We start from the raw sequence: 19708 nt of genomic DNA on the forward strand, positions 1-19708 counted from the left end.
TTTTATGTGACTGAGCCATGACGCATCATGTATGCACACACTTAGTAACCAACCTATGCTACAGGTCAACAACGTTGGTCTGTCTGTTAGTCAGTAAGGCTCTATACTTTTTTGTTTGATAGGTGGGTTAGTATTTATCAACCCAGAAAATTTTTGGAAAGTTAACTCTAAAATAGTTAAGTATGAATTAGACGTCCAAAGTGGGGGGTTGGGGTAAAGAGGTGTTTACCTCAATCAACCTTTGAAACCTCTAATTTTACCCCTCTCAAACCTTTGAAACCCCTTATTTTATAAGTAATAAACTGTAGGGCTTGAAAGAAATCTTTACACCCCCCAATCTTTGTACATTTTTGCCATACCAGAAAATATTTATATTTTGGGCAAAGTAGACAGATCCATATTGATCTATTCATGGTTACCCGGGCAGAACTGAATATGTTTAAATTTTAATGCCAAAATAAATATATTTATCCTGCTTTCTTCTTTTAGAAATTGTCATCCTTGTTTTCATTCTAAAAGGTTATCTAGAATTTAGATATGAATAACTCTTAAAAATACAAATATGTAATATATTGCTTAAAAGTGCAACGTTTTATATCATTTAAAGACAAGGAATTGGCACCCGAAGAAAGGATTTAGTTTTTAAAAATAACAGTAGATTTCTCGTATAGTACTATTTATTTTACCAGCGGTTACGCCCCTAGTGGCCTCTAGTGGCATTTTGTTTTTTTTTATATTTCAAATATGTCTAAATTGCGTTGATGTATACGTTGCGTTGAACTCTCTACGTAGAATAGTACACTCCCCCAAAATAGTTTTACACCTTCCCGAGACCTATGAGAAACTACCCTGTTAAGGAGATCCTGATCGGTTCAGCGGTTAGCGAGATCCTTCGGTACAGACACACAGACAGACAGACAAACAGACACACAGACAAACACACATCCTGTTACTTTATTATAAGGATTAGAAAAAAAGTGGATTCATCTGTAGCCATTTTATTAAAGTTAAATGGGATGTTCCCAAAGCTTTTTATGTTTGGGGAATGGGGGTAAAATAATGGATAATCTGATGTACAAATATTTTGTGGGTTCCTTCGACACACCAAATTTGTTTGGGGGGTTTAGAAATTATTACTCAACAGAATTCAAAAAGTAAGGTGTCAAATTACAGGTCTTACTATTTTTGTTCATAATGGCAATTTTCTTCTGTTTTTGTTGCGTTTTAGTACCTTAAAACCACCTTAATTTTATTTTTTTAAAACTTAAAATACTTCAAAAAAAAGAGGTCTACAAAAAAGCTGATTCCATATCTAAATTCCTTGGATCATTTTACATATACTACTTAGTAAAACACAGACTAGCTATTTTTTTAAATCAAAAAAGTTAGGACACCTTCTTTAAAAAAAAACAATGTTGGAGGCAAACTAGTTTTTCTGTAGTTGCCATATCCTTGCGCTTAAGTCTGGCCCTTTTTTCCAATCTCGTATGTTTGAAACAATACATATTGATGTCGGAATCTCAAAGTTTTTGCCAAATTTGGTAAAATTGTAACGTTTAAGGCCCACGACTGAGTTACCTATGGACACAGTGGGGAAAAGTACTTATAAAGTGGAAATATAACGAAGATTCTAGCGAAGCAAAAAAAAACTATAATTTTAAGGCATGATAATCTAGTTGTTTTACCACTAGATTAAAGAGGAGGGCAGGGGATGCCAGGAAAATAGTGTAAAACCAACCGTAAGACTTTAATAAAGCTTCCCTGAAAAATACTAACAATGAGGACAGGTATTTTCGGAGATCTTAACCTTCAGACAAACAATAGATTACTACTTTATAAGTTTACTAGCGGCTTCGCCCCTAGCCTCTAGGGGCTTTGTCCCAAGAGTGATAAAAAAAAATTAAGGTGAAATTCGTAAAAGGACCAAGGAAATCTCCTGCAAAAAAAAAGGACCAAGGAAATCTTCTGCAATAAAAAAAAATGGAGGGGGGATTTTTTTTGTTTTTGGGGGGGTTGGGGGTGTCCCACCCCCCAAGCAAATAGCTTAAAACCATCACAGGACCAGTAGGTATAATCCCTGAAAAGTAGAGCCCAATCGGTTCAGCGGTTACTGACATCTTAAGCTTCAGACGGACAGACAGACAGACAGACATCGTTCTATTTTGTATTATAGATGTTATTACTAGCGGCTTCGCCTCTAGCCTATAGGGGCGGTTGGGGCGGTTGGGGGCGTCCCACGCCCCTAGAAAAAAAACCTAAAACCACCAAAGGACCAGAAGGTATATTCCCTGAAGAGTAGAATCCGATCGGTTCAGTGGTTACCGAGATCCTAAGGGACGGAAAGACAGACAGACGGACGGAAAGGCATCATTCTACTTTGTATTATAGATGAAAGATTAGTAAGTTCTGTATATATCCAATTAGATCTTGTAAATGTTTTAGTAGATTTTCCACAATTTCCAGAGGGAAGCTTGGTATTGGTCCTGGACAGTTAAGATGGAGGTATATATATATAGGAACAAATAACAACTAAAAATTTTCTCCAATTGAAAAATTGTAAGGTATGGGAAGTATAAAACAGTATATCTATTTAGTTAAAAACTACAATATTTTCCCACTGTGATAGGTTACTATGTGTCTGGTCAAAGAACGAGAAAAAAGGAGGTTTGAAAAACTAAGGGAAATATTTTTGTTTGGGAAAAAGAGGAGCAGACATAAACGTGGGTTGCATGCTTTTTAGGCTAACAGCATTCTTTATATTCATATGCAGTCGAGGAGTTTTTTAGAAGCGTTTTTACCCTATATATCTCTTTGTCTGTACTTCTGTAGACAAGAAAAGATACAACCTTGAATGGTTGACCTATCATTACCATTAAGAAGTTAGTTTACTGTTTGGTCTTCTGCTAATTAAGATTTTTAAATAGACAAGTTTAAGTTGTTTTAATTTTAATACTTCTTGGATTTTGACCAATAAAAGAATCGTCCTTGTATATCCAAACTTTTGTTGTCGAGTGTACTATTCTTCATTTTTCTGTCCAAAGACAGAAGAAGTATATTTTGAGATTAAGCTAACCTAAAACTGGTCCTTACTTGAGTAGTCCGTAAAATTGGATGATGTCGTTTTAGTGGTGGGTTCGAATCTTACACGCTGGCATAACAGTTCCGCCATGTAGAAGTTGCGAGATTTATATAAAGGGAAAATGCCTTGGCCATTAACAAGACTTAAAAAATGCCAATAGTTGACTTTCAAACAAGAATAGTGCAATCAAAGTTTTAATTCATATCTCAGTTAATAGATTGAAGCAAATAGCAAAAACCTTTTTGAAAAAAAAAAATATTTTTTTTCTATATTATAAATTATTAAAAAACATATGAAAACTACTAGAAAATAGTTGGTGGTTTTCCTCATATTGCATGTGGACCACAAACGAGCTTTTTATATAAGGTTAGGTTAGGTTAAGTCAAGGTTAAATGAGCCCTGGTAATGAGCAATGATAGTAACCCGTATGATGAACAAGGTCTCTCAGAGGCTAGAAATTATTTTTTTTCTCAAAAATTAAAATTAAGAAGGGGGGCGGTTCGGTGGTCAAGAAATATGTTTAAGTAATAGCACCAAATAGTTAGGTTCATAAACTAGAGTCCACATTTTTGACATTATTCTGCTGTCAATTTTTATGCTTGCAAAAACTTGGTCTAAAACAATAAACGGGTTAATTGAAAAATAACAAAAATTCTTTGGAAAACTATAAAACTTTCCTTTGGTCAAAACAGGGATAAGCATTTAGCGATTTCAGTTTAGAACTTTACACTTTTTGTGTGTTGTGTATAATTTACATTCATTTCTACAAAACTTCGCCTCCCTGCATTAAATTAAATTAAATTTCACCAAATAAAACCTTTGACAAAGCAATTGAATTTCAGATTATCCCCACCTTTCTCTTTCTTTGACCATGTTTGCTAAATAATCTTAACATGTCAGGGTTTCTCTCCTACAACTTTAAAGTAATTATAACATAACAAAAAAAGTACTATACATGATTTACTCCCAGGAAAATCCAAGGGGGGGGGGGGTGCAATAATGGGGTGTTTACCCTCACCAAACAAAATTTGTGGAAGTTTATCCCACCTGCCAAAAAAAAAGCTTGGACGTCCCCTTGTTCTCACCATTTATATTCCTTTTTTGAACAAACCTGTTTCTAGCTCCTGTTGGGAGCTCTAACCCTCCAGGACTCTATCTCTCTCAAACCTTACATTATATCACCTGAAATAACCATTAAAAGTATCGTTTTTACAAAAGTTTGTTTGAGATCTAGTTAGAGAAAGTTAAATTCAGAATTGGCCTAATAAATTCTTTTTAGCATAGAACAAGAACTTATTTGCCCGGCCTACTTTAAAGAATTAATCATTTTTTGTTTATTTAATAATCTACTTTGCATACTATTATAATATTTTTGAGTACATACAAAATACATACATACATATATGTACTACATATAGTATATTATAATATGTATAACTTCACTTGTTGATTTAAATGGGCCTTTTTTTGGAGGCTAAGCTGCTCCAAATGTCACCTGTACCTGTAGGTTGTTTTCAATAATACCCTAGTATTTAGAATTGTAGCCCTTTCATTTTTTTTTAAAGTAACATTACATCTGTGTTGTAAAATCATTTTCCAGCGACGTCCAAGGTGTTGGGGATGTGGAAAAGGGGTGAAATCACCCCAAATCCTTTGAAACCACTAAATAATTTTTTTGCGCTTAGTGTGTCATGTTTCAAACCCCTTGGTCTTTACAAATCAAGTTAACTTCTGACATTTCAGCCCCCCGCCCCCCTTATGTAAATTTTACCACAAGAAGAGTAATTATTTTTGGGGGAGTTAAAATAAATCTCCCCTCTTTTCTTTCTCCTTCTGTTTTAATCTCCCTTCTTCTCTTTTCTTTTTAACTATTACCCCTTTTTTAGAATTAACACAGCACTCAATCATAATAATCTATAAAAAAAACTTCGCTGCTATTGGACCAATAACTCCTTGTTAAATTAAACTAAGCTAAGCGTATTAATATGGCCTGGCAGTTGATACGGTGTTCTGCATTCTGGAATCCAGTTATCTGACACCATACCAATCTAAAAAGTCAGGGGTATGTTAATGGCAGATAATTTGACATTCCCAAACAACATTTCTTGACTAACATTTACATGGAACTGTTAAGTTTATCCGTAAAAGTACTTTAGGAGGAAATAGATTTTATCATTGTATAAAAGTAACAGGATGTCAGTCTGTCTGGAGCATAAGATTTCATTAACCGCTGGACAGATATGGTTCTCCTTTATAGTATCGCTTCTTATAGGCACAGTTGCCCTTATCCTCCCACGGAAAATTACAGCCTAAAATAATAACCCCGACCCCCAAACTTCTACTTGTAAAAAGTTAAAATTGACAGTGGTAAGTGGAAGGCGACTTCCCTTCTTCCATCAAGTGACCCTGGAGGCCTGGCGTAGCCGCTAGTATACAAATAAATCTACAAAGTAATTTATAGTAAAAATATCGGAAACGGATGATTTTATTTTGTTCTTTTTTACAGTGAAGATTCATATTTGTATTGATGTGGTATACGTTTGAAATATTATGAACAGTGTGCAAGGTTGCGTGATTTTAAAAAAATTCAAATGTTGTCAAAATTCTAATGAAACAGTTTAGTCTACAGAAGGTATATATTTATTTGTCATCATTGTCTTATCCCATTATATTAGTATTTATAGTGTGAAAATATCTTTAAAATACCTAAATCTACAAAATACAATAAGTATTGGTGAATTTATTTATGAGAAAAAACTTACCAACGTTCTTTTTTTACGAATCTTCTCTTTCTTCATATCACAAATGTTAAATGTTCATCTTTGTTCAGTACCAGGTTTGCATTTCTCATTGCCATTTTTTATTAATTTTATGTGCATATCAGACTTCAAAAACTATTGTACACATATAGGTACAATTTAACAACTTTTATTTTCCAAATTTTAATAAGTTAATTTATTTTTAAAGTAAGAAAGTGTCTCTATTGATTCAGGTATAGGTAAGGTAAGGTATAGTTCAAAGAAATATATTAAAGTAATATTTTGATCATAATAGGAGGAAGATTGATATATCTTCAGTTGCCTTTTTACATGAGCTGGATCTTTAAATCATTTTAGTGGTGAGCCAGACCGGGTTGCGCCGAATTTCAGCCAATCACAGCGCTGCATTTCAGAAAATGCTGTGCTCTCATTGGTGGAAATTCGGCGCACCCCGATTTGGCACATCATTGAAATGATTTAAAGATCCAGCTCTGAATTACAAATTTGTTGTATACTTACGTCTAAACTTTGTTATTCTTCTTGCTGCCTCTCCTGTTGTTCCTGTAATAATAACATTGCACTATGCATATTTTTACAGATTAGAACTTACGCTTTGTTTGTGTCTGTCTGTCCTTATGTCAGTGTTTCTATAATGGACCAACTTATCATTAAGTGTGCAGATAATTCACTTTCTCGTAAAAACTTCACTTCTAGCCTTACCCTTTTCTATTCCTTTATTTATGCTACTCTTTCCCTTCACTAACCCTTTAACATTTTTGCACTTTGCCATTTGAAAGTAAACAAAAACCCAGGTATGTAGGTAGGCAGCATGTTATTAAGCGTCCAAAGAGACTATCATTATTTAATTCGTGGGCAGCGGAATGCTCAATTTTATGCACATGCAACAAGCGTAATGCCGATATCAATTTTATAAAATTCCTTAAAAACCTTGATTAGCTGTATTTGTAGTAGTTGTAGTTGATGTTGTAGTTGTAGTAGTGGTTGTTGTTGTAGTGGTTGTTGCTGTAGTTGTTGTTGTAGTTGTAGTGGTTGTTGTTGTTGTAGTGGTAGTAGTTGTAATTGTAGTAGTTATAGTAGTGGTTGTGGTTGATGTAGTTGTAGTAGTAGTAGTAGTGGTTGTGGTTGTTGTAGTTGTTGTAGTGGTAGTTGTTGTTGTAGTTGTTGTAGTGGTAATTGTAGTTAATACCATATTGGCTCTACATAAGACAGGTATTATATCATCCTGCTTGTCTGCTATAGCATCCTGTACAAAAATGGAGTATTAAAGATAATAATCAATATATGATACATGATAATAACACACATAAATATTTTAATCTAATGTGGAATATCGAAGAAGAGAGATATAGAAATAAAAAAAATAACAAGGACAATAACGCCCAATAATAGCGAATTTTTTTTGGAATGCATGCTAAGATAAGAAAATAAATAAAGAGTTAAGAAAAAGAAAGAAAAAAACGAAAAGGAAGAAAAAGAATGAAAATGTTATCTTGCCTTTTCTTTTTAATCTAAAATAAAAAAAATTGGTTGTCGAATTCAACCCACCTTCCTCAAGTGCCCCTAAGGGCACACCCGCTACTATAATATATAAACTAGTAGCGGCTTCGCCCCTAGCCTCTAGGGGCTTTGCTTCAAGAGGTATTTAAACAAATAAAAATAAAAAAATAGAATAAAAAACTAAAATTACTAAAAGTACTACTGGTGCTGCCAGTAGTTTTATGTGAACTAACTTCCCCATAAACAAAAAAATGGGGGGGGGGTATTTGTTTTTTGGGGGGTTAGGGGTGTCCCTCCCTCTAAGAAAATAGCTTAAAACCACCACAGGACCAGGTATATACCCTGAAGAGTAGAATTCGATAGGTTCAGTGGTTACCGAGCTCTTAAGGGACAAACGGACGGACAGACAGACATCATTCTATTTTGTATTATAGATAATAATAGAAAACAAACCCGAAATGTTTGACATGTTTTGTCCATAAAATTGTATTGAAAAGAGGCACAATTAAGCTGACATCTAGCGGCACATTCATCACTACTTTCTATATCTCTATGTTCCACTATCAGCTCATTCTAATTTAATAATCAAATATTTTTCATGTTTTTTTTGTTCAGCAGACTTATAAACATTGCCATTAGCTGAAAGTTTTGGCTATGTAAATTGATTGTATGATTTAGCTTTTTTCCTGCTTTATACTTACTTCCCCTTGGTTCTACATCTATTGGTAGAAAGTTTACAAGTTTGATTCAGAGGCTCAGGGTTAACCTATCTCCACTATAGATTTTATAGGAAAATATTTGTTTTAAGTCCACTAATGATCTAAAATATTTATTCTTTTATATAAGGTACTAAGGATTTTTTGTCTTAAGCTTAAGATTTCAATAACTAACAAACTGATTAAGATAGGGAAGCTTCACATAGGTCATGAGATGGTTTTAGGCTGTGTTCATTGTAGATTTAATCCTTGAAATGGATTCAGGCTATTTTTCTGTCCCCTATCTATCCCTTTGAATACAGAGCCCCTTAGAAACTAGAGGCGCAGCTTCTACTAAAAACTTCATTGATACATCCATCAACTTAGATTTTTTATATTTGACATTCCTGTGAAGATTTTGTTCCTTTGACCAGACTGTAATAATTGGGACATTCTAAACAAGAAATTTAAATCATTTTATTATATAACTTTTCACAAATAATGAAAACCATATTTAGTTGTAAGATTTACTTAAACTAGTAGCTTTTTAGAATAAAACAAAGCATTTGACATTGCACTGCATGTAAGAATGATTTTAAAGACTGTGATTAATATCTTAACCCCCCCCCCCCCATTACTATTTAATTCAAGAAGAATTAAATTAGCAGCATTTATACAAGGCTCTTTTAAGTCCTTTTGATACAAACGGCCTTGTCAAAAATATTAGATTAAATAAAAAGAACGACGAAGCCCATTTTGTTCCGAATTTGTATCACTTTTGAAAAGTGCGACTCCAGTTACGTCATATTTTTCTTTCCCGAAAAAGGGAAGGGGGGAAGAAAATCTCTTCAAAAGAGATGGGGAAAACCCCCTTTTCTCTCATCTCTTTTTTCTTTCCCCCTTCCCTTTTTTTTCTTTCCCCCTTCCCTTTTTCGGGAAAGAAAAATATGACGTAAATGGAGTCGCACTTTTCAAAAGTGATACAAATTCGAAACAAAATGGGCTTCGTCAAAAAGAACATGACTAGACATATTATCTATGTTCTGAAAACTACACGAAATTTCGACAGAGGTGGCAGAAACACACAAACACACATCCAACCCCTTGGTACACCGACAAACGTCCTACCGCGACAAACGTCCTACTACGACAAACGTCCTAAACGACAAACCTCCTAAACGACAAACGTCCTACCGCGACAAACGTCCTACTGCGACATCTCTTTAGTAAAACGTCCTAAAAATTTTCAAAAATTATGAAATAAAAAAAATCTTCCAAATTTAAGGACAAAATCCTCTAATTGTAAGAATACTTATCAATATAAAATTCAAAATGGCGATAATTAACACAGGAAAATAATCTTTAACTGAAATTTATTTTTTGAATAACTTTAACCATAGGCTAAATTTTAAAAATCTGTCCGACAGTTTTCCCAAAGTCTGTGTTAGCTATCAAATGGTATGGTTTCGAACCCGATACATCCTTGCATTACAAAATTCGACCTTTAAATTTTTAGGACGTTTTACTTAAGAGATGTCGCAGTAGGACGTTTGTCGCTTAGGACGTTTGTCGCGTAGGACGTTTGTCGTAGTAGGACGTTTGTCGCGGTAGGACGTTTGTCGGTGTACCAACTCCTTTTGTTCAAATGTAGTAATAAAGATAAGCAGGGCTCGGCAGCCGCGCGCAAGCCACCTGCAAGCCGTAGGAAAATCAACGTTCCATAACTTAAAAATCAGCTGGATGTCTAATAAACCCGTAGCTAATATGGCAATATGTCCGTTCATATTTTACTACCCAAAAATTTTTAATTGGTGGCTTATGGGCAACTTAAGCGCAACTGCCGAGCCCTGCAAACAACCTCTTTCAGAAACAAGGCATTTAACGCCGGCATTAAAGTCGTCATTTTTTCTGTCCTTGTATCCATCCGTTATTGTGTTAAAATTTCTGCACTTGGAGCTTCTGGTATTATGGAACCAAAAGAAACAGGTTGGGTCTCTGTAACACGTCTAAAAACCAAATTATTAGATCTAATGCTAAAGATTATAAGTCAATAAATACTCTACTCTATGATTAAGTTTGTTTTGCTGTTTGATTTTAACTTTATAATACTATTTCCTTTATGTTAATGGATAGTTCTAATCGTTAATGTAGGTAGGTTAGAATTGTCCTATCGATTTTAAACTTTGCATGAGGATTTTTTTTTCAAAATATCGAAATCGTAAAAACTAATAAATAATAATACGTCTTAGTGTGTGGACACTTCCTTACTAAGTATCATGCTTAAAATTTTTAGTCTATTTCTTCAGACATTTGGTGCTTTTGGGGATAGTCCCTTTCGTAACATCGCCCCAAAAGGGGCGATTCGTCATATTTTTAGAATGGCTTTTTATAGGTCATTTTAGGTTAGGTTAGGTTATATTAGGTTAGGTGATTGCCCCATTGGGTTAGGTAAATGGCCCCGCAGGGTTAGAGCCCCCCACAGGGGCTAGAAATAGGAGAAAGCTACTGTGAAAAATACGAAGAATCGCCCCATAAGGTGCGATGTTACTGAAAGGGACTATTCCCAAAAACACCAAATGTTTGAAGAAATAGACTAAAAATTTTAAGCATGATACTTAGTAAGGAAGTGTCCACACACTAAGACGTATTATTATTTATTAGTTTTACGATTTGTACCCGTGTTTTTTATCTTTACCTCTGTACAGTTCCTTGTAGATCTTGTATTCCATTCTTTGATCTCATCTCCACGAATAAATACTTTCTTTGTGGCACATTCTAAATTTAATTATTTTATAATTTATATTTCTTTGCTCAGTGCTAGGAGGCCTCAGTGGCATTCAACTGCTCGGCTTTAGGCAGCCACCAAGTAAGCCTCTGACAAAGCCACACTTAGCCTTAGCTATACTAAGCCACAGTCACTAAATTTAAATTTCAGCCATAAGCCAGAGCAACCTTAGGCTTCGTTTATCATAAGCGATATAGTCATCCTCAGCCTAAGCTACTGTCTTTCATAGCCAAACTTTGCTTAAGCCACCTTCAGCCAAAACAAAAACATTTTATTTTAGTCATATCCTGTCCTCCCTTTATTTGCCTAAGCCACTACTTGCATTCATCTTCCGCCATAGCCGCAAAATTTGAATTGAGCCTCAGCTGCAGCTGACATCCATAATTTTATATAAGTGGATAAATGTTAGTCTCTTTACATGGTGGCATTGAAGTAATCCAAAGACAAAATCCTGTCTTAACCATAGTGTTTTTAAAACAAGATCAATTATAAAAACAGTGGCAATGTTCATAGAAAACACCTATTTTAGAAAGACGCCAATAAACTTTTATTATTTAATTGGTATACTAAAAGTAAATCCTTACCATCAAAAGTGAAATCAAATGCAGCAACATCTCTGAGACCAAACCCATCTCCTTTGTATTTAGTACCAGTAATCCTGAGGTATCTGATGTGAACTGGTGGCTCCACGAGGAATATGGTGGACTCGGTGCGGCAAGTCTAGATGTTTTATATTAGGGTAGCTCCGTCCGTCCGAGACGGATAGCTTTTTTGTTAATTTAGGCATGTTAGAATTGTCCTATCGATTTCAAACTTTGCATGGTGATTCCTGTGGTAGTTAGGTACGATTTAGAAAGCGTATCAACTATATAATCATTATCAGAATAAACGTACGTCCATTTTAAACATGTTGATTTTTACTTTTTTAACAATAAATTTTTATTTGATCTAATTTTACGATTGATCTGATTTTTTGTATACTGATTCCTGAGACAACAAATATTAAAAGCGAAACAACTGTATAATCAAGTCTTAAAAATGTAAGTATGCCCATAAACATTATGCTGTATCAAGTAGTTTTTCAACAAATTTACTTACAATTTTCCTTTGACTCTTATACATTTATATTTTGATTATTCAGTTCTGACACTCTACAAGTGTTGAGGTCCGTTTGTCCTACCGTTTCAGAGCTTTGCTTTTATGGATGTCGTCATCCTTGTTTAAAATAGAATAAATGGGTACCCTGGAACCAGTTTGAACTTTTCCTTTGGCCAATTCTGTCCAGGTAGTGAGATCTGTAGATCCTTCTGCTATTATTTCTTCTGCAGACCCTGCACCCAAATAATTCAAGTATTTTGTAGTTGTACAAAGTAGCTAATTTTTAAGAAAAATATATCCACAAACTAAGTAAGTAACAATGCTCAGTTTTATGAATAGTGCCTTTTTGTCAAAGGAATTACCAATTTGAAAATTTTAATCAAAATGGACAAACTAAACTTTCTGGTAATGATTATAGTATTGCTACGCTCTCGAAAATGTACATAACTGTTTTAGGAATCATCATGTAAGGTGTGAAAATGTGAAAAATCTAACATCAAATCAAACAACCTAAATGTAGGAAAGTTTTGCTTTTAAAGATAAACGCATTTAATTTAAAATTTCAAAATATTTTCCTCTTAATATGTCTCCGACATTTTTAAGGATCAGTGTCTTCATGTTGAATTGACAGTGATACTCTGAAAAATATTTGAAAAAATAAAATTCAGGTATGCTCATATTTATGGATTATAATAAACACTTAACCATTTTACTTGTACACATTTATCTATTTACTTCCTAACTGTACAATTACATGGTTATAAGGTTTGCATGTTTAGGTGTTTTTGAATTTAAGAATACTCTAAACTCTGATGATTTATCTTATTTGAATGGGTGCTTCAGAAAGGATCATTTTTATAAAAAAAATATTTAGCATTACTTATTGTTAGACACATATGGAGTGTTTTTGTGTAACTCGCGAAACTACTCTTTATGTGTTCCTGTCTGTCAGTCCTTTCAATCTTCAACTTTCCCTTCCCTTACATACCCTTCTCTCCCCTTCCCCGTTCCTTTTTGCCTCACTCTCTCCCTCCACTAAATCTCACCTAAACATACAAACATTTCCACACAAAAAAGAGAATTATTCATAATTTTAAATTTTAAAAAGGTTTACCTATTATTACAAAAGGATGAACGTTGTCAACTTTTGGAGACAACCAGAAAGATTTATTTCCTAAAAATAGGATGAGTTTAAAACCTTCAAATTCTATTTATTTGGTAAAAATTATGCATGTGTTTAAAACAAAATATTGTAAAAAATCATCTTGAAGTTAGGTAAAATCCAATCAAATTTACTTGCCTGGCCTAGGAGTTAATATGTCCTTTGCCTTACAAATTAAAAAGAAATATAAAAGTTTTTATTTCAGCAATGAGACAAGGTATAACAAAAATTTGGGTACATTTATGGTCTTCAGTTCAATGTCACCTTCCTCCCACCATACCTGCAACTTGAGAACATGGTGTAGAACTGACCAGATTCTCTGGTCTATAGTCTGGAACTTCAGGTTCACTTGAACTGTATAACACGTATGGATCTCGTGTATAGCACAGCACTGGAATTAAAATATTTTGCCTGATAATAAATAATTCTTCATAATTATTTTACTACATACATAAGAAGTTAAATGTCCCCAAATGCTACTTAAGATCCCCAAACCCTCAACTGTGGCTCAACATGTAGCGCAATCTCTAGTCATAACGGAGGTGATAAGTTTGAATCTCGGCTTAACAATGCACCATAGCTAAAAAAGTTTTAAATGGTTCCTGATGCTGCTATATAACAGGCGCATCACATTACACTGCAGAATTAGGACTTCCAGAAAAAAGTCGTTCTATTAAAGAGTTGGTTGTCGATGAGTGTTACTTAACCCAATATCACAGATGTTTTGACGGAAAAGGAGAGACTTGCTTGGTGGACCTGAAGTTAGAGTGTCATGGACATCAGCCTCGTCCATGTGAGGTAGTTGAACTAGGTAAGATCCAAAAATAGAATTTTTTTGCTTTTTAATAATGATTCAGGTTTTAGGCCACATTCTAGGCAATAAGGTTATGCTCTGCCATTAAATCTAAATCTTTCAAGAAGCCTGATTCAGACATTAGATTTTATAACGGCACAACTTTTATTAAAAAATCTTACATGATTGTAAATTCTGGCTGGTGGATATGACTTGTTCATTAGTATTCTCATATTCAACAACATTTTTATAGAACTGGCACTCATTCTTTCCACTATAGAAAGATACATGGGTACACCCTGTTTCTTTTACACTTTTGTTGCACTCATAACTACACTTTTCCACAGTTTTAAATGTATCATTCTTCACTAAACAAGAAATAGATTATTAATATGAAAAACAAGGACATGTACAACAATAACTTGCAAATCAAAAACTGTTTTAAACTGAATATTGCAAGGTTTTGCCCCTTTAAGTTAACGCGGTACATGATTAGCCGACTTCGACAATTAAACTAGAGGCACAGAAAAATAGAGTGCCATAGGCTAAGCTTAATAAAAAATGTTTTGTGGTTTTCATGACAAAATGTTTTGAAAATATATTCAATAAACTAAGATATCAAAACTAAAATTGTAAAATTGTTTGAAAATTAACATTAAAGAACTTCAATGATATTATGTCTTACATATCAAGTCTCCTCTAAGGGTCTTCTGTTGGAATCCTTTTATTTCTAAAATGAAACGGATCATTAGTAGATTTTATTTATAAATAGGGTATACAAATTAAGAGTATGTCCAGTCCAAGAGAAGAAAAGCTTTATAAAGAACTAGCTCTATATTCGAAAGGATATCAAAGGGCAGAAAAAGAGCCTTAAACCTTACCCAGACTTATCTATTAAAATAGGTTAGCCTTAAACCATCTCAGGACCTATGAGAATCTTCACTTTAAAGAGGAACCATATAAGTTCAGCGGTTAGCAAGATCCTTCGCTACAGACAAAAAAAGCTTAATACTTTATATAATAGGATAATAATACAAGCGTTAATTAAAACGGCGATTTTAATTTGGAAATAAATATCATATCTTAAAATCTCCTCAACCAATGTAATGTAATGTTAATAATTACCCTTCCTCTCTTGATATGTTTTAAATTTGATCCTCCATAATATAGCCTAATACTATCCAAGTCTTAATACTTAATACAAATTTGGGGCAGTAATACCACCAAAGGTTAATTACCCACCACCTCCATATCCCGATTCTTATCCACCCCAAAAATAAAAAGCTTTGACGTCCTTGCACAAAACATCCAATTACTCATAATTTGCAACAAACAAAACCTTACTTTTCATGCAGAGAGGAATTATGTGATCATTTTGTAAGCTTCTACTTTGACAAGTGACACTCTGGATATTTTTCTCATCATCCATCACTACACAGTCGGATTCCTATAAAAATACAAGGATAATTTTATAATAATTAGCGCAGCAACAACTAGCTAATAATATTTCAGATTGTAAAGTGGTAAAACTGTAATAATATTGAAAAATTAAGAGAAAAATAGAGAGGAATTTGTAGACAGCGTATAGAAAACCTGTGTAAAACCTGTAAAGTTTAATTGTTTGCTTAAAGATGCCTAAATAGCAGAGGTACAATACTTTCTAGTTGTAGAGTAGCTACGCTTCAACAAACAAAGACTATTTTCTCCTACGTGAAGAAAGTCGCTCAAAAAATTCTGACGTCATAAAAATGAGGGATGTGGAGAGGAGGAGTGGGAAAGAAAACCCCTAAAAAAGAGATGGATAATCCCTCATTTTTAAGCTGATTTTTTGAGCGACTTTTTTCACGTACATTTTCTCGAATTTTAAAATATTTCTAGGATATATTTATTTCAAGAAATTATATCAAAAACTAGAAAATTATTAAAGTCTCTCCACAGATTATGACGTCATATTTTAGAATAGCCAATGAGAGGCCAGTATACTCTGTAATTGACCAATGGTAAAATTTATGCTGGCTTCTCATTGGTTATTTTATCATATGTCGTAATAATCTGTGGAGGAACTTTAATCATCTTGAAAAACTACCAAAGACAAATATTCCAAACATAACCTTATGGTCCATTAGCCTTTTCCTGTATTTGTATAAATTTACCGTTTGTCTATCTGGCCACAAAGCAGAACCTTTATCAAAATAAGCATTGTCTGTTCTCCATTTGTACCTGTCACAATAGAGGGCAGATTTAATATTTTATTGAACAGGTAAAACAACAGGAAATTATATAGAATGTCTGAATTTGAAATATTTCTTCCTTAAAGAATAAAGATGTTTTCAAGATCATTTAAAGAACATTTTTCGGGTATAGTCAGTCCCTTTTGTAACATCGCACCTTATGGGGTGATTCTTCGTATTTTTCACAGTAGCTTTTCTCCTATGTCTAGCCCCTGCGGGGGGCTCTAACCCTGTGGGGCAATCACCTAACCAGCTTAAAGAAAAACAATGCCAAAAACTGCAAATTCATCAACTTCTCCAAAGCCAACTGGCCAAAGTTCACCGAGATGACTGAAAAAATCTTTTCAACGGCTAGAAAGGTTGAAAATGTCTTTCAAGCTGAGAAATATTTCAGAAACACTCTCTCCAGAGCTGCCAAGCAATGTATATCTGCCGGTCGTATCCCCAAAGTTTACAATGCAATTCCAACAGCTGTTGTTAGACTCATTGAGGAACGAGACGCAATCAAACAAAATAATCCTGCTGACGACAGATTAACTGACATCAAAAAAAACATTAACAAAGCCATTGCAGAACATCGTAAAATCAAATGGCAAGAACATTTAGCCAGCTGCCAAGCCAACTCTAAGAAATTATGGAACACCATCAACAGCCTTAAGGACAAACCAGTCCAGCCCGACAACCTAGGCATTTCTTTCAATGGCAAAGTTACCAACAATGCCAGGACTATGGCAAATGAGCTAAATAAACAATATACACCTTGTTTGGAGAAAGCTCCCCCCTAGGTCCCGTAGGCGTACTCTGAGAAAACTTAAGAAGAAACCTACCGACACAAAAGTTATTTTCACGGCTGCCCAGACACTAGAAGCGATAAAGAAGTCTAAAAGTTCAAAGGCCCTTGGGCCTGATGGACTTTCACCAATCATGCTAAAGCATCTTGGGCCAAATGGCATAAGATACTTAACTGCCATCTTCAACATTAGCGTGAACAAGTCAAAGATCCCTTGTGCTTGGAAAACAGGAAAGATCATTCCCTTGCTGAAACCTGGAAAACCAGCGGACCAAGGGACAAGCTACCGTCCTGTTTCACTTCTTTGTCCTGCTAGTAAGATCCTGGAAGCACTCTTACTTCCATATGTTAATGATGCTGTAAAACTCGCCGACCACTGCCCTCCAGAGCATCAACACATTCATCACCGACGGCCTCAACAAGAAGAAACCTGTTGACAGAACAGTGTCTGTTGCTATTGACCTGTCCAAAGCATTCGACACGGTTGACCACGAACTTCTCCTCCAGGATATTCATTCCCTGCAGCTCAACAGTCACATAAAACGGTATCTATGTGCTTATCTTAGAGGCAGACAGCAATTTGTCATGTTCAGAGGATCCAGATCCAAATACAGAATTGTCCTACAGGGTGTCCCACAAGGTGGTGTACTTTCACCCGTACTTTTCAATCTGTATATGTCATCTATGCCAAAACCTCCATCAAACATCCACTTGGTATCATATGCCGACGATTCAAACGTGCTCAGCCGCGGCCCACACGTTGAACCAGTAGTCAGAGATCTGAACAAATATCTTGTTGTCCTGGATGAATGGTTTAAGACACGAAACCTACACATATCTCCTTCTAAATCATCAGCCACCATCTTTACAACATTCTCAAATGAGGCAAGTACAGTTTTAGATATAGAGATTAACGGCGAGAAAGTCCCATCTGTCCGCCATCCTAAGTTCCTAGGAGTCACCTATGATAACCTTTTCTTCTTTAACCACCATGCCAAAGAGCTACGAACTAAGCTCAACGCCAAGAACAACATGCTGAAGGCCCTCTCAGGTACAACCTGGGGGAAAGAAAAGGAAGTAATCAGTAGCACATACAAAGCTATTGGTCATTCTCTTTTTAACTACTGTTGCCCCATTTTTACACCAACTTTTAGTGATGCCAGCTGGGAAAAATTGCAATTTGCACAGAACTCTGCTCTCAGAACTGCCACTGGCTGTCATCTTATGACAGATATCCATCATCTACACCAGGAAACCAAGATCATGCCAGTTAAAGAGCATTGCCAGATGTTGAGCAAACAGTTCCTGTTATCGACGCAACATCCCAACCACCCAAACAGGACAAATCTCAACCCACCCCCACCCAAACGTCAAATGAAAGAGACTATTGTATCTCTCTTAAGCAAGGAAATAAACAAAATTTCCACCCCAGATCTCCCTGAGAAAGTCTATAAAACGAAGCTCAAGAAGATTCACACTACCTCTGTACGTGACACCATCAACAGCTACAGAGAAAACAAGGTCCTTAACACCCGACCACCGGCCATACATAAAGCCGAAACTAAGCTGCCCAGAACCACCAGATCTACCCTGGCGCAGTTGCGGTCAGGCTATAGCCTGTACCTAAACACCTTCAAGGCCAGAATAAACAAAGATCCGACGCAAATAGTACCAGAAACCTGCTTAAAATGCCAGGAACTGCATACTACTAATCATCTTTTTAACTGCCGTCAAAATCCTACAACTCTTACTGCTAGAGACCTTTGGAGCAAACCAGTCGAAACAGCCAGATTCCTTGGACTGCCTGTTTCTAATGATGAAGACCCAGGAAGAGCAGAAATGTGGGCTACAAACAACAACAACCTAACCAAACCTAAAATAACCTATAAAAAGCCATTTTAAAAATACGAATAATCGCCCCTTATGGGGCGATGTTACGAAAGGGACTATTCCCCATTTTTCTTTCTTTTATTTGTCCCTGCTTTTATATAAAACAACAATTTAAAAAAAACATTCTGCACGAACTTAGCAATGTTGAAAGAGTAAACGTAATAGGACATACAAACGTTTTAATTGCAAAGATGCTTCGCTTTGCCTTATCTTTCTAGGAATGTTACTTATTTTTACTTAATCTATTATGCTAGGTTTTTAATCGATAGGATGATTCTGACATGCCTAAATAAACACAATGATAGGTTTCACCTTTGATTTTCAACATCAGGAGCTAGATTTAACCAAAACAAAATTTTCTTTGGTGGATTTTCTTTTCTGTTATTAAAAAGTTGTTTTAGAGCGTCATAATCATTTGCTATCCTAGATATTCAAATAGTTTATACATTACAAATATCGTGCTTTCCCTCAGATTGCATATCGATCACAGAAACCCTTTTTATTCATGCTGGTCAAAATTAATTTAATTCATAATTCATATCACAATCAAATTAAGCATTTAATATGCAATGTATAATAAACTGTTCAAACAAAGAAAAATTGATTTTTCCTATCCAAATAATGATAAAATCATTTATTTTACTTTGTATTTGTAAAAATGAAAAATTACTTATTTATGTTATATTTAAGCTTATGTAAAAGGGAAAATCGAATTTTTATTCCAGTGTGGCTTCGAAACCGATTGAAAAATCAGGTATAAGCCCGTATTACAGACAAAAAAAATTCACGAATATTAAAATAAAATCCATAAAATCAATACCATTTCTGTAGTTTATAACTTCGGCCTTCGAAGTTAACAAATTTGGGGGGTGCTGCCACTTTTACCACTAGCAAAAATACAGCCACTG

At 34.8% G+C, this 19708-nt stretch overlaps 2 protein-coding genes and 1 long non-coding RNA gene across 3 annotated transcripts; all 3 read right to left on the reverse strand.

Annotated features, from left to right (window-relative positions):
• Window positions 1–6334: 6334 nt before the first annotated feature.
• Window positions 6335–9954, reverse strand: LOC145314055 (uncharacterized). Its single transcript, XM_080153797.1, has 4 exons — window positions 9910–9954; window positions 7810–7929; window positions 6787–7102; window positions 6335–6399 (listed from the first exon to the last, which is right to left on the reverse strand). The coding sequence occupies exons 1-4, from the start codon at window positions 9952–9954 to the stop codon at window positions 6335–6337; spliced, it is 546 nt and encodes a 181-aa protein (XP_080009923.1).
• On the reverse strand, window positions 8459–12169 carry LOC145315112 (uncharacterized). The gene is made up of 5 exons (XR_013877953.1): window positions 12079–12169; window positions 11421–11556; window positions 10747–10826; window positions 9910–10057; window positions 8459–8505 (listed from the first exon to the last, which is right to left on the reverse strand). It is a non-coding gene; the product is annotated as an uncharacterized LOC145315112 (long non-coding RNA).
• A 314-nt stretch (window positions 12170–12483) lies between these two features.
• LOC145314072 (uncharacterized) lies at window positions 12484–19220 on the reverse strand. The gene is made up of 9 exons (XM_080153818.1): window positions 19113–19220; window positions 16043–16109; window positions 15234–15336; window positions 14575–14619; window positions 14072–14257; window positions 13799–13903; window positions 13377–13487; window positions 13049–13108; window positions 12484–12572 (listed from the first exon to the last, which is right to left on the reverse strand). The coding sequence occupies exons 3-9, from the start codon at window positions 15316–15318 to the stop codon at window positions 12484–12486; spliced, it is 681 nt and encodes a 226-aa protein (XP_080009944.1). The 5' UTR covers window positions 15319–15336; window positions 16043–16109; window positions 19113–19220.
• Between the last annotated feature and the right edge of the window lie 488 nt (window positions 19221–19708).

Source organism: Acartia tonsa, chromosome 3 (genome assembly GCF_053477335.1).
Source record: "Acartia tonsa isolate MP-2025a chromosome 3, ASM5347733v1, whole genome shotgun sequence".
Taxonomy (NCBI): domain Eukaryota; kingdom Metazoa; phylum Arthropoda; class Copepoda; order Calanoida; family Acartiidae; genus Acartia; species Acartia tonsa.

Coding starts and splice junctions, on each gene's coding strand:
- LOC145314055 (XM_080153797.1), bottom strand. CDS start 9,954: ATGACGACTTTAATGCCGGCGTTAAATGCCTTGTTTCTGAAAGAG. Junction 7,930..9,909: donor ATGCCTTGTTTCTGAAAGAG/GTTGTTTGCAGG, acceptor TTATTAAATTAG/AATGAGCTGATAGTGGAACA. Junction 6,400..6,786: donor TACAAATACAGCTAATCAAG/GTTTTTAAGGAA, acceptor TTATTATTACAG/GAACAACAGGAGAGGCAGCA.
- LOC145314072 (XM_080153818.1), bottom strand. CDS start 15,318: ATGGATGATGAGAAAAATATCCAGAGTGTCACTTGTCAAAGTAGAAGC. Junction 14,620..15,233: donor AATTCCTCTCTGCATGAAAA/GTAAGGTTTTGT, acceptor GTTTCATTTTAG/AAATAAAAGGATTCCAACAG. Junction 12,573..13,048: donor TCATCCTTTTGTAATAATAG/GTAAACCTTTTT, acceptor AATATTTTTCAG/AGTATCACTGTCAATTCAAC.